At 41.7% G+C, this 18,452-nt stretch overlaps 1 protein-coding gene across 1 annotated transcript in view; it reads left to right on the forward strand.

Annotated features, from left to right (window-relative positions):
* The window catches only part of glis3 (GLIS family zinc finger 3), a 173,526-nt gene extending 155,450 nt beyond the window's left edge, over positions 1-18,076 (forward strand). The window contains exons 7-16 of the mRNA XM_047804824.1: positions 112-514; positions 1,726-1,903; positions 2,022-3,189; positions 10,380-10,541; positions 10,635-10,745; positions 13,135-13,267; positions 13,348-13,453; positions 15,588-15,736; positions 16,251-16,421; positions 16,547-18,076. Of these exons, the coding sequence (XP_047660780.1) occupies positions 163-514; positions 1,726-1,903; positions 2,022-3,189; positions 10,380-10,541; positions 10,635-10,745; positions 13,135-13,267; positions 13,348-13,453; positions 15,588-15,736; positions 16,251-16,421; positions 16,547-16,668 (2,652 nt within the window). The 5' untranslated portion in view covers positions 112-162 and the 3' untranslated portion in view covers positions 16,669-18,076. The remainder of the gene's footprint in view (positions 1-111; positions 515-1,725; positions 1,904-2,021; positions 3,190-10,379; positions 10,542-10,634; positions 10,746-13,134; positions 13,268-13,347; positions 13,454-15,587; positions 15,737-16,250; positions 16,422-16,546) is intronic.
* Positions 18,077-18,452: the final 376 nt, after the last annotated feature.

Genomic DNA, 18,452 nt, shown 5'->3' on the forward strand with positions numbered 1-18,452 from the left:
GAACAAATTTGAGCTCTGAGTTAAAAATGCTTCCCCTCTGCATCTTAAAACCCCAAGAGCATAATATCCATGTGTTACAATGGCTGCTGTTCTCATAACATGTCTTCACAGCATGACACGTCTGGGACATTTGTATCTTTGCCTGAAGCGGAACTAAAGGAAATGAATGGAAAAGGCTGCAACCTCCTGGTCTCTCCAACCAGCATGCAGAAGTCTCTGGGTACCACAACTGGACAGCAGGTACCTCACATCCGAGTGCATGCTGGTAGTTCCTGCGATTCCTCGCAGCAGAGAACCCCATGTCCTGGCAGTGAAATGTGCACCGGAGCTGTGACACCTGGGAGTACCGTGTTTCTACCTGCTCTGAGCCTTCACAGGCAAGTGTTGACCAACGGGAAGCATCATGCCACCTTCAGAGTCCCACAATCTTCATGGCAACAAGTGTCTTCACTTCCTGTCCCAACTGGCAGTTCCAATACAGCGAGATTAAATGGCTCACAGAATGTTAACAAAGGTAGTAAACTGAAAAACCTACAGTATGCTGCCATAAATATGTTTTTTATATATGCAAATGTGAATGAAACATCAAAAATGTAACTGTGAAGGAAGGACAAGCTTTACAGGGATTTCCATGATCAGACATACAGTACTGTATTACCATGTTGGGCTAAATAAAAGTGTAGGTGATGTTTATAATATAAAATTCACAATTCAACAGAGCCTAATTTCACCGATTCATCACTGTTTCCGTATTTCTCAGCCCAGTGAACTGGAACATGAGACACACTTGGTCCCCCAGAAATATAGGACAGTTCAACATCCTCTTCTTTTAAAAAAAATAAATAAATATTCCTTACCTTTATCACTCAACAACGTAAATACATGTCAGGCCACCAGAAAGCAAAGTGGCTGTCAAGATGTGATATAACTTTTGAAAACAACAGACGCTGAAAGTATCGAGCTCTGTGAAAAGAATTTCCCTGACATTTCAACTTTAATTGTGTATCCGTAGACCTGTTTTCCATCTAATTTCCGATCACAAGTTTTTTTCTCTGCCCAAAACAAGCGCATTGTTGAGTTATATACTGGAGTTTATGTTTGACTTCACCTTAATTCTACCCCACAGCCCAGTTTCCTTTGTGCAAAATATTATGTCTCAAAACTAACCGAGCAAAATGCTTTCTACAGTTTTTTGTCTCTCGGGCAAAAGAGAGAAAGAAATTGGTTATTGATTAACAGATCAGAAAGTGTTTGCAAGCTCTACATCTGTAAGTCTGGGAATTTCATGAGAATGTGTGCTTCTCTTTAAGGGAATTCAAAAAGGAATCCTGTTGTGTTTAATTCTCCTAGTGCTGAAAGGATCTGGTGAAAATGTGATCATTTTTGTCCTTCCTAAGGCTTTGTACCTTATTTAAAGCAAGGTTAGAATATATATCGGATTATATATATAGGAGGATATATATATATAGGATGAAACTGTTTTGTTTGATATTTGTATGTTTTAAAGAATGGATTAAATCCCGTATCCATGACTTTATGCTAGTTGATGGTTGCATTTTATTCAAGGAGCATTAGGTTTAACATTAACTCGCATAGAAGCACCGAGTTGTTTTTGTTCTCTAATAGTCTTCTTTCTTAATCATTAATGTTTAGGATGACAGACAAGACATCATTTGTAATGTAGAAAGTATTTTGTGCAATAAACATGACCTCTTTTATTTGCAGGTTCTCACTCATTGGGGACCAGCAGAAAGCTGTTGAGCGAGTACGGCAGATCAAACCTGCAAGTGACAAGCAGTGCTATGGTTGTACAGAGTGTGAATCCAGTGCCCACTATCCAAACCTCTGCTTCGCACTGCCCTCCTCCATCTCTGGGCCTTTTTGTGCCCTTCACAGATGCCAGGTAAACTAGTTCAAATATGAAAGGGATGCAAGATGTTAAACCATATTCAGCTGAATTGGATCAGTCATGGATGTAACTGAGGAACAGAGCTCATAATTGTGTAAATGTGCTGGCACAGGTCTGTGTTGTCCAGAGAGTCCCTGGCTTCCACCACCCTCAGCATTGCAGAGAGCCAGTCAATACGCAGCAGCAAGTTGGACTGGCCTTATGGCTATCGTGTGCTGCCACCACTAGGACAGCAGAGCAGCTTTAGCCAGACAGCTGAAGGTCCAGAACTTCTAAACCTTCCACCAGGAACCGCCATGTCTGGAAACACCAGTAGCTCCAATACAACATCACTTCCCGCTTACCTGTTCAAGGACGACTTCAACAGCCCCCGCCAATCCAGCCGCTCCAAAAAAAGAGCCCTCTCCATCTCACCTCTTTCTGATGGCCTTGGCATTGACTTCAACTCCATTATCCGGACATCACCGACCTCTCTGGTGGCATACATAATTGGTTCCCAAAGTTCTCCAGCCTCGCAGCCTACTCCCTCACCACTGCAGTCTGACGTATGTGGGCATCTCCTGGGTGTCCGAGGAAGTTGTATCCCCAATCCCAGTTTTGGTTACCCCGCTTCCAAAGCCAGTTCCGCTCTTGATCATACCGTAACGAGAAACCACCATTCTGAAAGACTGAGTCTCTGCATGCAGAGGTTCGAAGAACAGGGTGCACATCACAACCAAACAGGAGGAACTAATTTAGTAGTGGAGCATCAGCTTCTGCCAGGACAGGAAATCCTTATAAGCAACATTGCAGCAGGAGATAATGTTCCTCATTTCAGTCTGGAAAGCACTACACACCTTCAGTTTGAAATTTCAGCCACCGTTAGGTCACCAAGCCCACGTAGGGGACCTCCACCACCCTATCACTCCCACCATATACACCGACTACCACGTGGCCACATGGAGAGTGCTCAGAATCCCGCAGACCCACACTGTATACCACCTTCAGACAAACCCGGTGTTCTGCCCCTGGCATTGTGTCCAATGTTAGAGGAGGAAGAAGGGGATATCGATGATTTTAATGGGGTACACTGTTGCCGTTGGCTGGATTGTAGTGCCACATACAGTCACCAAGAGGAGCTGGTCAAGCACATTGAGAAATTACATATTGATCAGCGCAAAGGAGAGGACTTCATCTGCTTCTGGACAGGGTGTCCACGCAGACACAAGCCTTTCAATGCTCGTTACAAACTCTTAATCCACATGCGAGTCCATTCGGGGGAGAAACCGAACAGATGTACGGTATGCAGAGTACAGCTGAGTGTTAGCAGAGTATTAGATGATTGCTTGTTCAATTTTGGTTCTCCTGTTATTCACATTAGCACATATAATGTCGTAGATCTTAAAGACATGGTGTGCAAATATATCTTTAATGTCTCTGAATCATGTCTATTGGAAAGGAGTGTAGAAATCTGACTTTAATGGTTCTTTAGAGTGCCAATTTAACAAGGCTGCCAAAGCATCTCAAGGGGCTTTCACTTTAAATGAAAGTCTGCCACTCCACATCATTTAAGATGGCAGTTTAAAGTCTATTGTACATTTTGATGTGTTGTCATTGCTGAGCTCAGGCAGGATGCTTCAACTGTGTAGGTATTTTCTTCTTCTATGTCTGGCCATCAGCTTATTAAGAGTCTCTTATAACTGACAAGGGAGCTCTGGCAATTATGTCATTATTAAAAAAAAAAAAAAAGGCACAAAAGGACCTTCGCTTAAGCACTGGCAGAAAAACGGTCTGGTTCCTTTTAGCAACTTTTTTTCAGCTGGAAAAGCTGTCAGCAGTCAAGTGGCTTCCAGAGGGCATGACATAACCTGAGATGGATTGTTAGGTCCAGTACTAGTGCTAGGTTACCTCGTTCCTTTCTCACACACTTTTAGTTAAAAGCTTGCCTGGACACTGCAGATAAGAAATTGCCACTGTAGCGCAGTCCCTGCTGTGACATTCCACAGGTCCGGGTTAGTAAAGTGGCAATATACAGCCATTCCTTTTCTCATCTGATCTTGGCAATCATTAATGGTGCACATACCTACGGCCGACCTTTCACTCCAAACACTTACTCATTACTTAAAACTGTTCCTGTTGCCATGGAGCCTGGAACAGTTGAATGGTTTTGTCGAGCACATAATTATAGACCGAAGAGGTAAAAAAAATACACGGTCACAGTGAGTTCTCGCAGAAAATCTCAGAGATTTCATATCTGCCAACCTTGAAAAGTTTTCGCTTTTAGAAACCTAATGACACATGGGTATATATATATATATATATATATATGTAAGAAAATCAAGATAAGCAGGTAATAAGGCATCAGGTTACATATTACTTTTATGACTAATATCGGTTGGCTGGAATCGGCTTCATATGGTGCAGCTTTCAATACCCGTTAAACCAGAAACCCGGAGTCATACTGCAAGAAGAAATAAAAGAGGTCGGGATCCATTTTGGTTTATGTATTAAATTTGGCTGAAGGCAATGAATACCAGCGTATGTTCAAGAACACAGAACAGGGAAGCAATTAATTCCAGATAGGCTGTGGGGAGATTTACAACAAATAGAACGCATATGCTCTGTGTTTACTGTAGTTCCACCACTGTGTACCCTAGTGTTATGTTTATATTATATACACAGCTTGAGACCCAAAATGACCCAAAAAACATCTAGAAATCTCACTTAGCGGTTATTTTATCAAGGTGGTGCCTGTAATATCTGTAAGATATCACCTCCATGATAAAACTATCACATTACTAATAAAGAGGGCATGAGCAAGGGTTTCTTTAAGGTTTCTTTTGGCATGAACCCAGATGTTTTCACGTGGCACATGGCGATATGATCACGGTTTAAGAAGGTCCGATTAAGAAGAAACTGAAATTCTTTGTGCCATGTGCAAAATGTGAAAAATCCGGCATGTAGCTGTGCGATTTAAAGATTTTTACTACTTGTCGAATAGTACGGGACGATTGCAAGCAAATTCTGCAACAAACTATAATTGCTTGTGTTCCCCATGAATTACACAATAAGAGCCGCTAACGACGGACTCGCAATAAAGAAAATAACTACGTTCTGTTTACATCATCAGTCAGCGCGAAGAATGTGTTTACGATTAGGGATTCATAAAGTCTACAACAGCAAAATCAGCCTGAAAATTCTACAGTGTAAACAATGCCATTTACTTTCTTTCTCCTGCTAATGTGCTCCGTGAAGACGGCATGTAGTAGATCCCATTTATACCAACTCTATTTCGAATGACTTTTTTAAAGCAGCCATTATTCTGTGACTGGTGGAAATGTTTACGAGTTGTTTTCGAGTCTGTAGAAGATGCTTGGAAACAACCTACTAGTCCATTTCCTTAGAAAACTGCATAACCTACAATACACAATGAACCAAAGAAAATTCAGTTCAACGTATTAGAATTTCTTCCCGCCTAAGAAAGACTTAGTGACACGCTGTGTGACAGACAGACCGCACAGGAAACACCAAACTGATATATGAGATTTAGGATCATAATCAAACAGCTCACCTTACAATTCACAATTGAAGGGAGGGAGACAAAGCACGTTTCAACTTGTTCTCATTCAGCTTTAACTGACACCGCTTTTTAACCGTTTTCCCTACGGACGCAGTTTCCGGACGTTTCACGCGCCGAAGCGTTCGAGTTAGTGTGTCCTCCTGAATAGACGTGATAAAGTTTGGCTTTGCCTTTTCAAGTGAAGCTACAAGAAACTTCCTTTCTTTGAAGGTTGTATTTAAGTTGTAAAATTATACATTGCCTTCACAACAGAAATATCACATTAGTTATTATATTTGTTCCCTGTAGCTTTTATGAAATTATAGTGTAGCAGACAATAGACTGTATTTAAGAACTGACAGCTAGAGATTTATACCCGAAGAGCAGGTATTGGTGTTCAGAGTTACCATAGTAGCAGAGAGAGAAACTCTGGCCTGTTTGCCAGAAATAGCAGAAAGCAAGGATCTTTAAGGATTGCTTTTAAGTTGTTTGTCTCTTCCAGGAACTCGTATACTGAGTGCCTTGTGGATTTTTAGTCACTTTCAGCAGCCAGGGTTAGTCCTGTTTCTTCACCATTAAGGAAACACAGAGGTTTTGCTTTTCTCAGAATTTCAAACCAAAAAGATTTGAGGTAACGCAGTCAAAGCCATCCTGAGGAACTGGAAAGCTTAATGGCGTTAAACATATGTATGGCAGGAAGGGGAATGTCATCTACAGACACCGTCGTGCTTTTTCTCTTCGTTTGTGATGTGCCTTCATGTGAATATAGGGCACGTTGTCCGTCAGACAGTGTTCTTATTGGCGAAACAGCTCACCTCTGGATAATTCTGCTTCATGTAACAGTCAGGACTAAAACACACGCATGCTTGTGGGGGAAGTCGTGGCCTAATGGTTAGAGAGTCTGACACTTAACCCAAAGGTTGTGGGTTCGAGTCTCGGCCCGTCCAGGACCGAGGTGTCCTCGAGCAAGGGCACATAAATGGCTGCCCGGGTGTGTGTTCTCTGCTGTGTGTGTGTTCACTGCTGAGTGTGTGTGCACTTTGGATGGGTTAAATGCAGAGAATGAATTCTGAGTATGGGTCACCGTAGTCAGCCGTACGTCACGACACAAGCATGCTGTTATAGGAAAATAATCCTATGTGGTGTGATATAATGTGCTCTGCACTCTGATGTAACATTATAGTTACCACCCAGATGTTGTGCTATAACAGCATGTGTTCTGTGTAATTCAGACTTCTTACTATATGCTATTTAATCAACAGCAAGTTTTACATTTGATCCATTTGTAATTACGAAAGTTGGTTCCTATTGTTCATTCATTCATTCATTTTCTAAAGCTTTATCCGCACTTCTCGGGTGTCATCTCAGGCGTCATCGGGCATCAAGGCAGGATACACCCTGGACGGAGTGCCAACCCATCGCAGGGCACACACACACTACGGACAATTTTCCAGAGATGCCAATCAACCTACCATGCATGTCTTTGGACCGGGGGAGGAAACCGGAGTACCCGGAGGAAACCCCCGAGGCACGGGGAGAACATGCAAACTCCACACACACAAGGAGGAGGCGGGAATCGAACCCCCAACCCTGGAGGTGTGAGGCGAACGTGCTAACCACTAAGCCACCGTAACCCCCTGGTTCCTGTTATCATATAGATTATTCATAACATATAGAGTATTTGTTCTGTGACCAGACTTTAATTTAACAAAAACATGCAGCTTGGCTTGTCACAGAGAAATTAGAAAGTGCAGGAAACTGAAGAGGTTCTTATGCTGGAACACGTACTGAGTTACAATGTGCTAGCTCCTCGAACAGAGCTTCACCAAGAACTGTTTCTTATTAACAATTCTTTTAGCCTCCGTTTACACGGAGAGTCCGTTTTAAAAGTGCCTGTGAATTAGTTGTTAATATAGAAACATGTCATTAGAGTATATGCATTAACGTAAACCTGTGATTTGAAGGATCGCTGCTGCTGTAAAACATTCACCGATCTTCTAACAACCTTACAATTACCTTATTATTCACAACAATTGAAAAATTTCCAAAGAGCACCATGGCGCTAAAAGAAACAGAAAAAATGGGGCTGTTGTGGTAGAAAAAAGGAGGAGAGGGAGAGATGTTACCAGGCTGACTGCTGGCATCGGGATGGCACTGGCATTGTGTGGCAGCGTGTGGCAGGCTGCCATAGTTATTGGACTGACTGCAGCTTTGAGGAGACACACTGCTGTCTTTTCAGACCTTCGGTCTCTCAGAGGACCAGCACGAAGTCCAGAGCTTTATTAAATAAACCTGAAAGGCTACTCAGTGCACCATGTGTTCTTGGCCGTAGCGCTGAGCCGAATGCTGACTGATTTGAGTCATTTTCTTTCACCTTGTGTTCCACTTAGGAAAGATTTTTTTAGGGTGGGCCTACGGTGTAAACGGTGATTAAAAAGGTATTTCTATTCCCAGCACCTTTTGAGGGGTCTTGGGAAGAAACAAGAAAATTTAGCACAGAAGATTAAGCGCTTTCTTTAATATTCGTTTTTTTTTGTTTGTTTGTTTTTTTAACCATCTCAGTCATTTAATGTCACATTTTCACTGCAGATATTCATTTGTAGTTATTTAGAAGTAGACCTTGTGCGTAATTGTTGTAGGGTTTTCTTTTATTGATGCTTTGAAAAATTGCTGTCCTTTTGTGAGAAAGGACTGTGAATTAGCATGTGCTTCCCTTCCCCTGGCTCCTTTTGACGACTGGTTGTTTAATCCCAGTCCAAGACACTCAGCATCTCAAACAAACACCGTGTAATGAGAGGCCATTTGACGCCAAGCCACGATGGAATGGCCAAGCTAAAAAAAAATGGCAAGTTGTAGTAGTACCCACTTTAACTTCCGTGCACAAAGCTAGCTGGTTGTCATTAAATGTCAACAGCACAAACAGCAGTCTGAAATTATTACACAGCTATAATTTGATACTATTTCTTTGGAGAAGGAAAAAAACACTTATTGACAACAAGATAAAGGGATTGTTCGTTTTTGAGTTCACTTTAGTGAATGAGGGGGGCACGGTGGCTTAGTGGTTAGCACGTTCGCCTCACACCTCCAGGGTTGGGGGTTCGATTCCTGCCTCCGACTTGTGTGTGTGGAGTTTGCATGTTCTCCCCGTGCCTCAGGGGTTTCCTCCGGGTACTCCGGTTTCCTCCAAAGACATGCATGATAGGTTGATTGACATCTCTGGAAAATTGTCCGTAGTGTGTGAGTGTGTGAGTGAATGAGAGTGAGTGTGTGTGTGTGTGTGTGTGTGTGTGTGTGTGTGTGTGTGTGTGTGTGTGTGTGTGTGTGTGTGTGTGTGTGTGTGTGTGTGTGCCCTGCAATGGGTTGGCACTCCGTCCAGGGTGTATCCTGCCTTGATGCCCGATGACGCCTGAGATAGGCACAGGCTCCCCGTGAACCGAGTAGTTCGGATAAGCGGTAGAGAATGAGTGAATGAATGAACTTTAGTGAATGATGGTTAATAATTGAGTACCAGTTGAGACTAGTTGTATTTGGAGGATAAGGTCCAACAAAAATTGTGAATTTCTCCAGAAAGATACAGATGGATGACAACAGCGGCTTTTTAGTTAGTCCCCTTTGATTAGGCATGTGACTGAGTTTCTCCTACTTGATGACAGGAAGGTTCACAGGCGACATGCTGTTGGCCTTCAACTGAGTGGAACATTTATGGGAGGTTCTAGGTTGATTTGTTAGACAGTGCTCTCCATTACCATCATCAAAACACAAACTGAGGGAAAATCTTTTGGAATTACGATTTCACTTATTACAATTGCTCCAGAACAGCTTCAGAGACTTGAGGACTGATGCTTTGGCAGCTTGTGGATGCCCAAAACTTACTTAGGCCATTTATGTTTTTGGGTTTTTTTTCCTTTGCTTTAAAAATCCGTAGATAGAAGAGAAAGGGCAGTATAAATAATATAAATCACACCATTATTTACGATTTGTAAATTATATCGTTCTGGATGTGTCAGGATTCCTATTTGGCGATCTAGATACTCCTGTAGAAATCAGCATCGCCAAATGGGATGCCAAAGCGTTTTCCAGTTGAAATTGTGGCCTTTCAAATTGACTCCAAATGTCGAACTGTGGTCTGTAACCCAGTTACAGCAACTAAATTGTATCTATCAGTAGCAGGTTCTTTGTGTCCACACCAAGGGGTTTAAGGATTTAATGCCATCGTTTGGAGTTTCTCATCTCGCTACTGATCACCAGCCATTTGTGCTGCAAGCGTACTCTCACACTCCAGATATTTCTATTCATTTATATTTATATATTCCTGTCTTATGAAAACAGGAAATGAAGAATATTTGACAAGGGACTCGAGTCCAAGCGAGTGTAATGAACACTTAAGAAAGAATCTCAGCCCATCCTAATCGTGCACATGAAAACAACGAGACGTCACGTCGTAATAGCCGGTTCTGTTTCCACTGCAAGTCTAAACAAGGTCATCAGTTCTCAGTAGCTTTTATGCACTCTCAGCCAAGTTAATAGACATTCCTCACTTGACCATGGAGAGGACAAAGAGCAGAGGCTTTGCATACCTTAAGGCTGAGCTCACTGTAAAGCTAGCATTGTGGGATTTTTTGTAAGGAAATGTGGAAAATGCAAAACTTGGTCACTAATTTGTCACTTACATTAATGATAAACAGTAAAATGACTTGGAAACGTCTTCGCCTCAATGGCAGAGCACTGGCACCGTGGGTAGTGGGTAATGAACTCAGCAAGGAGACAGTTAATTGATTTGAACAGTAAAATACTGACCCCTCCTGGTTGAAGCATGTGGAGACAACACTGGGTTGTCCTCGGGTCAAGTTCTTATTCTGTACCAAAAAAAAAAAAATTGACGTGAACATTTCAAATGATGTCCTCTTTTCTTTTCTTTTTTTTTAATACCAGTTTGAAGGCTGTCACAAGGCGTTCTCTCGCCTAGAGAACCTCAAAATCCATGTTCGGAGCCACACAGGAGAGAAACCGTACACGTGTCAGCACCACGGCTGTCAGAAAGCTTTCAGTAACTCCAGCGACCGTGCCAAGCACCAGCGCACACACGTCGACATGGTGAGTCTACACTTCAAATCCAGAACACACTAACGTCCAAAGGTGCCGGAGGTCCACTCCTGAATTACTGCAACTGCTACCTGTGTGTTACAGAAACCGTACGCATGTCAGGTTCAAGGCTGCCAAAAGCGCTACACCGATCCCAGCTCTTTGCGAAAGCACGTCAAATCGCACTCCACCAAGGAGCAGCAGGCCAGGAAGAAGGTGAGAAAAGGCACTAGGGGGAACATCACACCTGTGCTGCAGTCGCTAATCTCATACGTCAATCTGAACAGAATACGACGCAGACTAAATCGTTAATAACCGTGTCGGCCATCGCTTAACGACGAGTCTTTAGATAACGCGCTTTCCCGTTCTGCCGACACGCTTGTCATTTAATATGCCGTCAAATGCTTATGATACACAAACAACCGTTTGCAAGGGCAGACTTCGAACTCGTGTACTGTAGGAGCTGTGCTCATTATCACGGGAAGGAAAAACAAATGGCATCACCATAGATACAGCTACTTAGAGTATGCTGCTTTTGGACTGGAAAAGAAAACAGTTTTTTTTTCTTCAGCATATGTTTTCTGTGGATAACGCGCTTGAAATAGCTGCCGTTAATTCTAGCATGCATGCCATGCCAAATGTCAAACTGTTTATAGAGCTGTCATGTAATCTATACTCATGGAAAACTGATAGAAAAATTGAAAAATCTGCTTAAAATTAATATTAAGTCTTAAAGGTAGTCAGTCAGTTGCTCCTCAGGGTCAAAATAATGCTTACTTGTACAAAAGAGAAGCAATCGGGCTTCAATCGAGTCTAATAGGCTTCATCTACTGTATCTATTCCCCAAAAGCATTACATACTTGAGCATAAATATATCCTCCATCTGTCTATTACCCAGGGGTTCTCAGTATTGTCTGCAAAAGGCTGATATGGATTTTCATTCCAGTCGAACGGGAATCACATTTGAGTAATACACTTGTGAAGACCACGATCAGTTAAGGAACTAAACGGAATCCGACAGGGGCGCCGTTGGGATGAGAACGTACAGCCACACAAGCTCGATCTCAATAAGAGCTGAAGATCCTTGATGTAAAAGGAGATCTCCTACATTAGACGCCGTATTGGTGAAATATCTATCATTAAACTTCAGATACACTCAGTACTATCCTGTAACTGTCGATCGCTGCAGAGTCGTGTACCTTTAAAGCTTTACAGCCTGTTAAGCCAGTGTCAGTAAAGAGAAGTCATTTAGGAAGAAACGCTCTGGAGTCAACAAGTCTAACATGATGATGTGACCTGAGCACCAGAAGGGGAAGAATGCAGGGCTTTCCCAGAAAGAGAAAATGTACAATTTGGCGAAAGTTACAAATGCAAATGCATATTAATATTGCACTGGTTCAGATAAGGGGTGGCACGGTGGCTTAGTGGTTAGCACGTTCGCCTCACACCTCCAGGGTTCGATTCCCGCCTCCGCCTTGTGTGTGTAGAGTTTGCATGTTCTCCCCGTGCCTCGGGGGTTTCCTCCGGGTACTCGGGTTTCCTCCCCCGGTCCAAAGACATGCATGGTAGGTTGATTGGCATCTCTGGAAAATTGTCTGTAGTGTGTGTGTGTGTGTGTGTGTGTGTGTGTGTTTGAGTGAATGAGAGTGTGTGTGCGTGCCCTGTGATGGTTTGGCACTCCGTCCAGGGTGTATCCTGCCTCGATGCCCGATGACGCCTGAGATAGGCACAGGCTCCCCGTGACCCGAGTAGTTCGGATAAGAGGTAGAAAATGAATGAATGAATGAATGGTTCAGATAAATCCAGTGCCATTTCTGTGGTTTGGGGTTTTAGAGGATGATGCCACCAACAATCAAGCAACCAATCAGCCAACATGATATGATGACATGTTTTTAAGACCCTGAATAAAATTCGAACACTTTGCACACACCTGAGCATCAAACCCACAATGCTGGTGTTTTACCACAGACACATTACAGCTGCTCTGTTCTACCATGCATGTATTAATCACATATATAAATATATAGATTTACTTCACTTATAATTCCCATCAGTGTAACTGGTTTATTTTAATACAATCTGACTTAATTAGACTTTTAATCAGACTTCAGGTGAATAGAAACTAAATTAAATTTTGTTTGAGAAATGAAATCTGTTGAGTTTTGCTTTAACTGTAGTCGGGATTTAAATAAAACAAATTCACATCATTTTGGTGAAGATATGTACGTTGAAATGCGGTTGTAGACAGAAGGCCCACCATATTAACCTTATTTATTTGTTTTTGTTATTTGTTTGTTTTGTTTATGACTACCACATATTCACTCTCTGACATATCGATGTCTTTCCAACCTATTCCTGCCTGGCACACATCAGCCTTCTTCTTACTGTATCTCAGTTTTTTCCCTTCGTATCCTTTCCTCTTCTTTTCCAGATTGATTGTGTTTGAAGGACAGCTAAGCTGATCTAAACAACATAATTATCCTTTAGAACATCAATATTAACATTTAGCTTTCTGTGGAAAATGAATAATGCTGCCTAGATGCAATGCTATAACCCATAAAAAGTCCATTGCATAATTAGTTTCTCTTTACTACGTATATAACAGCTGAGATCCAGCACTGAGATCTGCCAGGAAGGACTTTCTGAGTGTTTAACCATCCAGCCTCTGCAGCACAGCCTGTCGCCTCTGGAGCTAATGGAGAGCCGTTCTCCTTGTCTTCCTGCTGACGTGTACACAGGTACAACCGTTCTGCTTGCACTGACTGGGACTGTTTAAATGTGCACTTGGGACATCGGGTGTGTTTCGTCTGTTTGCTAGGTTTGTTCTCCTTGGACCAGTCCAGCCAAGTCACTCCCGGTCAGATTCAGCGTTCCTCCTGTGGCTCTCATGTCCCAATATCTGCACTACCTCCACCTAACAGCAGGTACTTTATCATTCTAAAGGATAATAGAAACACCTAGAAAGATATAGATGTTGCCTGAATGAGCGGATGTTCTGGTGGTGTTCCTGTTAAACTGACTGCTGAGTAAAAGTAATTCTTGAACTCTAATGCACAAGTTTTATAAAACACCCACTTTATCCAGTTCGTACAGACCGATCCTAGCCGTTCTGACATACTGTAGTTGTAGAATATTTAACCCTAATAACGAGTCCGTCCGCTGTTAGACACGGGGATAAAGCGTCTCTATAAATCACAAACAAATTTTGCTGACAGGAAAACTGTGAGTGAAATTTAGTGGAAATTTAGTCACAAGAGAACCTGAGCTATAACTAATAAACCCTGGCACTTAAAATTAACACTCTAATGAGGCCAAAAATTTGTCACTGTCAAATGGAACAATGTGTAATGGCTTTGAATTCTGCCCAGAAATTCATTAATGTGTTCACTCACTTGTCCCCAAAGGGAGAAGCAGAACGTTTCCATTCACAGTGGCCATTATGGCAAATGAACAATAATGAAGGTTTTAAAATGAGTACCCTGAACCGTAGTAGTCGGTGTTCGTCCAAAAGGTTCCAGCTGGGCTTAAAGCCGCTCACTGCTTCGGAGATAGAAAGAACTAAAGGAAAGAAAAATAAAAAAAAGATGCTAATGCTCATGCTAAATCACATCAGGTACATTTTTATTCACTCGGCTGATTAGAGCAGGTACAGAAATATTAGTCGCCACATTAAGCTGCCTTTACTTCTATAGACTAGTATCTGTGTTTCTTTGCAAAAGGTGATGAATTAGTTCGCATAATCCTCGCTTTTCTCATCAGTCCCGTATGTTTTTTTTTCTCCCCCGCCCCTCCCCAGTACACAGTGTTTTGGTCCGATCTCAATGAAGGAACCTGCAAGGGACAGAATTGCTATTTAGTTTGCATTCTTCTTGCGTTCACCTTGACAATGTGGGTTGCTATGACAGATTGAAATGCCCCAACAATCTTTCTCTTTCTCTTGCTCTCTGATTTGCAACAAAGTCCTTGGCCGTTGGTTGTCATGGATTTATGGCAGCAAGCTTATAGAATAATCTGGTCAAAATAGAGTGCCATTTTTCTGCCCTGTGAAAGACACCAGACAGGCTTTTGTGAGTCGTAAGCGTCTACTATAGCAAAGCTTTTTTGTTATGAAGTTTACAATTTGGGATTGCCAGCGACGCTGTTAGACAGCCAGTCCATAGAGATCTATTTCTTCAGTGCTGCAGTTCAAAAGCAGTGAGAGGGAACCGCTGTGGTATTACTAAGGCCAGATGCTCATGGTTACGCTCGACACCAGCGGTACGTGTGCCATGCAATGTGCGTCTCTATAAAGAGAATCGGCTAGTAAGAGCAAATTGTCCTCTGCCTCATTGGTCTTAAGACTCTGTTTTCATTGAAGCTATAGCCATTGACCAGAGTGAAGCCGAAATTCAATCATTTACTAATTCAGACCATTGGGACACATGGGACGAGGCAAGCAGACTGGTGTCATTGCTGTTCTGTGTTAAATCAGTTGTAAAATTCTTCTGCTTCTTTCTTTCCCATTATCCACTATATGTTCGGCTCTAAATCTCTAGTTGTAATATTGTAACACGGAAATGCAGGAACCCTGAAAAAAGTCATACCATCATTCCTCTCATTAGTTAATAATAAGACTCTAGAACATTTTCTGTCTAAGAGTAACCCATGAAACATGGGTTACTCTTATAGAATTATGAAACATGGGTTACTCTTAGACAGAAAATGTTCTAGAGTACAATCACACAATCTCATGTGTGTGGCTCTTTTTTCCCCATAACAGTATGTCCTTAATGTTTTACACCACATTTGTTTTATTTAAGTAACGATATACTTTGTTCTCAGTTGATGCTCACACTTAAAGCTCGTTCCTGTCGTCACAGCTACAAAGATTTGTTGTCTCTTTTGTGTCACTTGCAACTTGTGTCCTCTGCCCTGAAGAATCTCCCGTGGCGGAAAACGTTCAGTTACAAAGCACCGACACTGGAGACCCCTTTGTTAAATATGTTAAACAATCTCAGATTAGATTATATGGAGCGTTTTAGAAGTTACGACAGACAGACACGTTCATTTTTTTTGTAGGTTTGATGCTCCTGTTGCACAGCATCTGACTCACCAGGCCACGCCTTCAGTCCCTCATTCGCACCACCACATGGTGGCAGCACAAAAAACCAGCAGGCTTCCAGGATACCCAGAGCCCACAGCAGCATCGCTTCATCCACCTCAGGAGAGTAAGTTCATAGTCAATGGCAGTTTATTGTAATATTTCTTCTTCACACCCTGTATAGAATGTTATTTTGGAAAAAAAGACTATTTATTCAGATTTCTAATCATTTTCAACAAAGGATCTCAGTAAGTGTAGGGAATTTGCACCAAGACTAAAGCGAATGCATACAGTATTCAACACAGCTTTCCTGATGCATATTGACTTTTTATGGCCAGGCCGAAAAAGTTCAGCTGAATGATTCATGAATTTGTGCTTCCATTTCAGGAGCAACAGATGGCTGTCTGTTAGGCAAAGTCAAAAATAGGTCTTCTCTGATCCAGACTTTATCTCGTGTTGGCTAGGATGACTCCTAATGTTTTCCGAGCTCAAAGGAAATAATCTGTTCAAATTCATGCCACGCTTGTGCTGATTTGAGAGGCATGGCAAAGCGGTGCTTAGACAAATTAGAACGAGCTGTTTAAAGTACAAATTTCAGCTCCCGAAATAACTAATGTGTGTGTTTTCACAACACTCCTCAGGTTTCCCGAGTCATACCCAGACAGTGTGCTCGCCCGAGTCGCCACAGACAGGAAAGCAGATCTCTGCCTGTTCCATGATGCAGATCCCCTTGTTCGAGGACAGTCTGGGTTCCTCAGGCACAGCTCAAAAGGAACCTCAGCTGATCCACCAAGCTCTGTCGAGTATCACAGGTGTGCAGTCATTTACTTTTTTTTTTTTGTTTTTGGTAAGAATTGTATATACGTCACAAAGATACCGTACATATTTTTTCATTTATCCTAATGACCCATGTGTTTGTGTGTGTGTGTGACTTCAGAGTTTGATCCACAGGATAGATCTGAGGATTCTTTAGGTGAACGGGAGCATTCGGCGTCAGACGATAACTACCTTCACATACACACACAGCACATGGAGCGACGCCTAAACCAGCTCTCATGAGCTCACACCGAGGGCCAGCCTTGATCATACACATATCTATACAGAGTTCTTACTGTTACTTTTGTCGTAATCTTTTAGTCATGGGATCAAAAATTAACAAAAAAAATTTGTATTTGAATTGATCTAAATTTTTATAACTGGATGTTGTTTCATATTGCTGTTTTTTTATACGTTGCTACTGTTGAAATTGTTCTTCTTCTTCTTTTTTTTTTTTTCCAATCAAAAATCTGAGTCCTGAGAAAACTTGTGTATTTTGTGACACAGGAAGGCAATACACACGTTATGTGAGAATGCTGGACAGCTGAAGCTAGATATCCACTGAGATTAGCAGCATAGCTAGTTAGCATGTAAGTATTTTGTACTGGTAAATATGTGACAGAACATTTTGGAGTAACAACATTTCACTCAGCTTTGTTGATAAATTAATAGCTTACACTCATTACGCTTAGCGTGGTAAACATTTGAATGTAAGTTTAATCCAGTTATCTTTGACATATAAGGTATTTCTGAGTGGAAATGTTTATAAACAACAACAGCGCCTCAGAAATGATCTGTCACATTAAGCACTAATCATGCACATAACGAAGTCTTCAGATATCGCTATTCTGTTTCTCTAAGCCGGCAATCGTGGCAGTACAGATACTGAACGTATTTCTGTCACACACCCTAGAAGAACAGTTTGAGGGTATGCGGTTCAGCTAAATTACACTGAGAAAACCTTACATGCAAATGTCGACAGTGACAAAATGAAATTGCATTTAAAAGCTCTAATTACAATGTTTTGTATAACCAGTAGCGTTAGAGTCAAAACCTCCATTATCTTGGCCCTGTTATATCAGGTGAATCTGGGGAGAAAAAGAAAAAGCATTTAAAGATGTAATCATCAAGATCATGGATGCACGACTGTGTCGTGTAAGGTGTTGTTTTGCTGAAGGATAATTTTCACATCATGCAATTTCACACCTTATTATGAGCCAAATAGTCTCCTTGTTATTCTGTTATTCTGTGCTAGTGACCAGAAGGTTATTTCAAATCATACCAAATGTTTGTGGGGTTAGAACTGATTAAAATGAAAGGGGGATATGGGGGGAAAGACTCCTTAAGTACTTCTGTACTGCAATTTCACACGGAGTCCAGTTTATTCTTGCCAACAAGAGCAGATTGCAACAACTTCAGTCAGTAGTGGCTGGTTTATATAGCGGTTTTGTGTGAGGAAGAGGATGATGAATGCTTCATGAGGCTTTCTTTATCCATGCAGTAGCCATTGCCTTCTAGTCAACAATAACTTTAATCTTGCCTCAGCAAACCTTTTATTGAGTCTACTATCTAACATGTCAAATATATACCATATATGCATTTATTCAACCTGTTCCTGTGCCACAAATTAAAATCTATTCAAAATTGAAAATCATAGCTCTCCTGAGAACTGGTGTCGCATGTGTGTGTGTGTGTGTGTGTGTGTGTGTGTGTGTGTGTGTGTGTGTGTGTGTGATAGAGCACTGCCATGCATGTTTTTTATTTCTATGGGTTGTGGATAACCTTGTCTTTCACCGTGGTCTATTTATCTGTAAATCTATTTTTCCAAGCTTCTGTTGCCCAATTATGCAAAACACCGGAGTCACAATGGCAGCAGAAATTAAGACAAATTACATCCTGTGCTCGTTTGCATGTGTGTTGTTTCAGTCACAGTGTCACGTGCTCTTTATTAAACTTAGGTCAGTTCTCGGCATCTTTTCAGTACAGTTTTAACCATGATAATCTAATTGTTTAATAAATGTGTTGGA

The sequence above is a fragment of the Tachysurus fulvidraco genome, chromosome 20 (assembly GCF_022655615.1).
Source record: "Tachysurus fulvidraco isolate hzauxx_2018 chromosome 20, HZAU_PFXX_2.0, whole genome shotgun sequence".
NCBI classification, from domain to species: domain Eukaryota; kingdom Metazoa; phylum Chordata; class Actinopteri; order Siluriformes; family Bagridae; genus Tachysurus; species Tachysurus fulvidraco.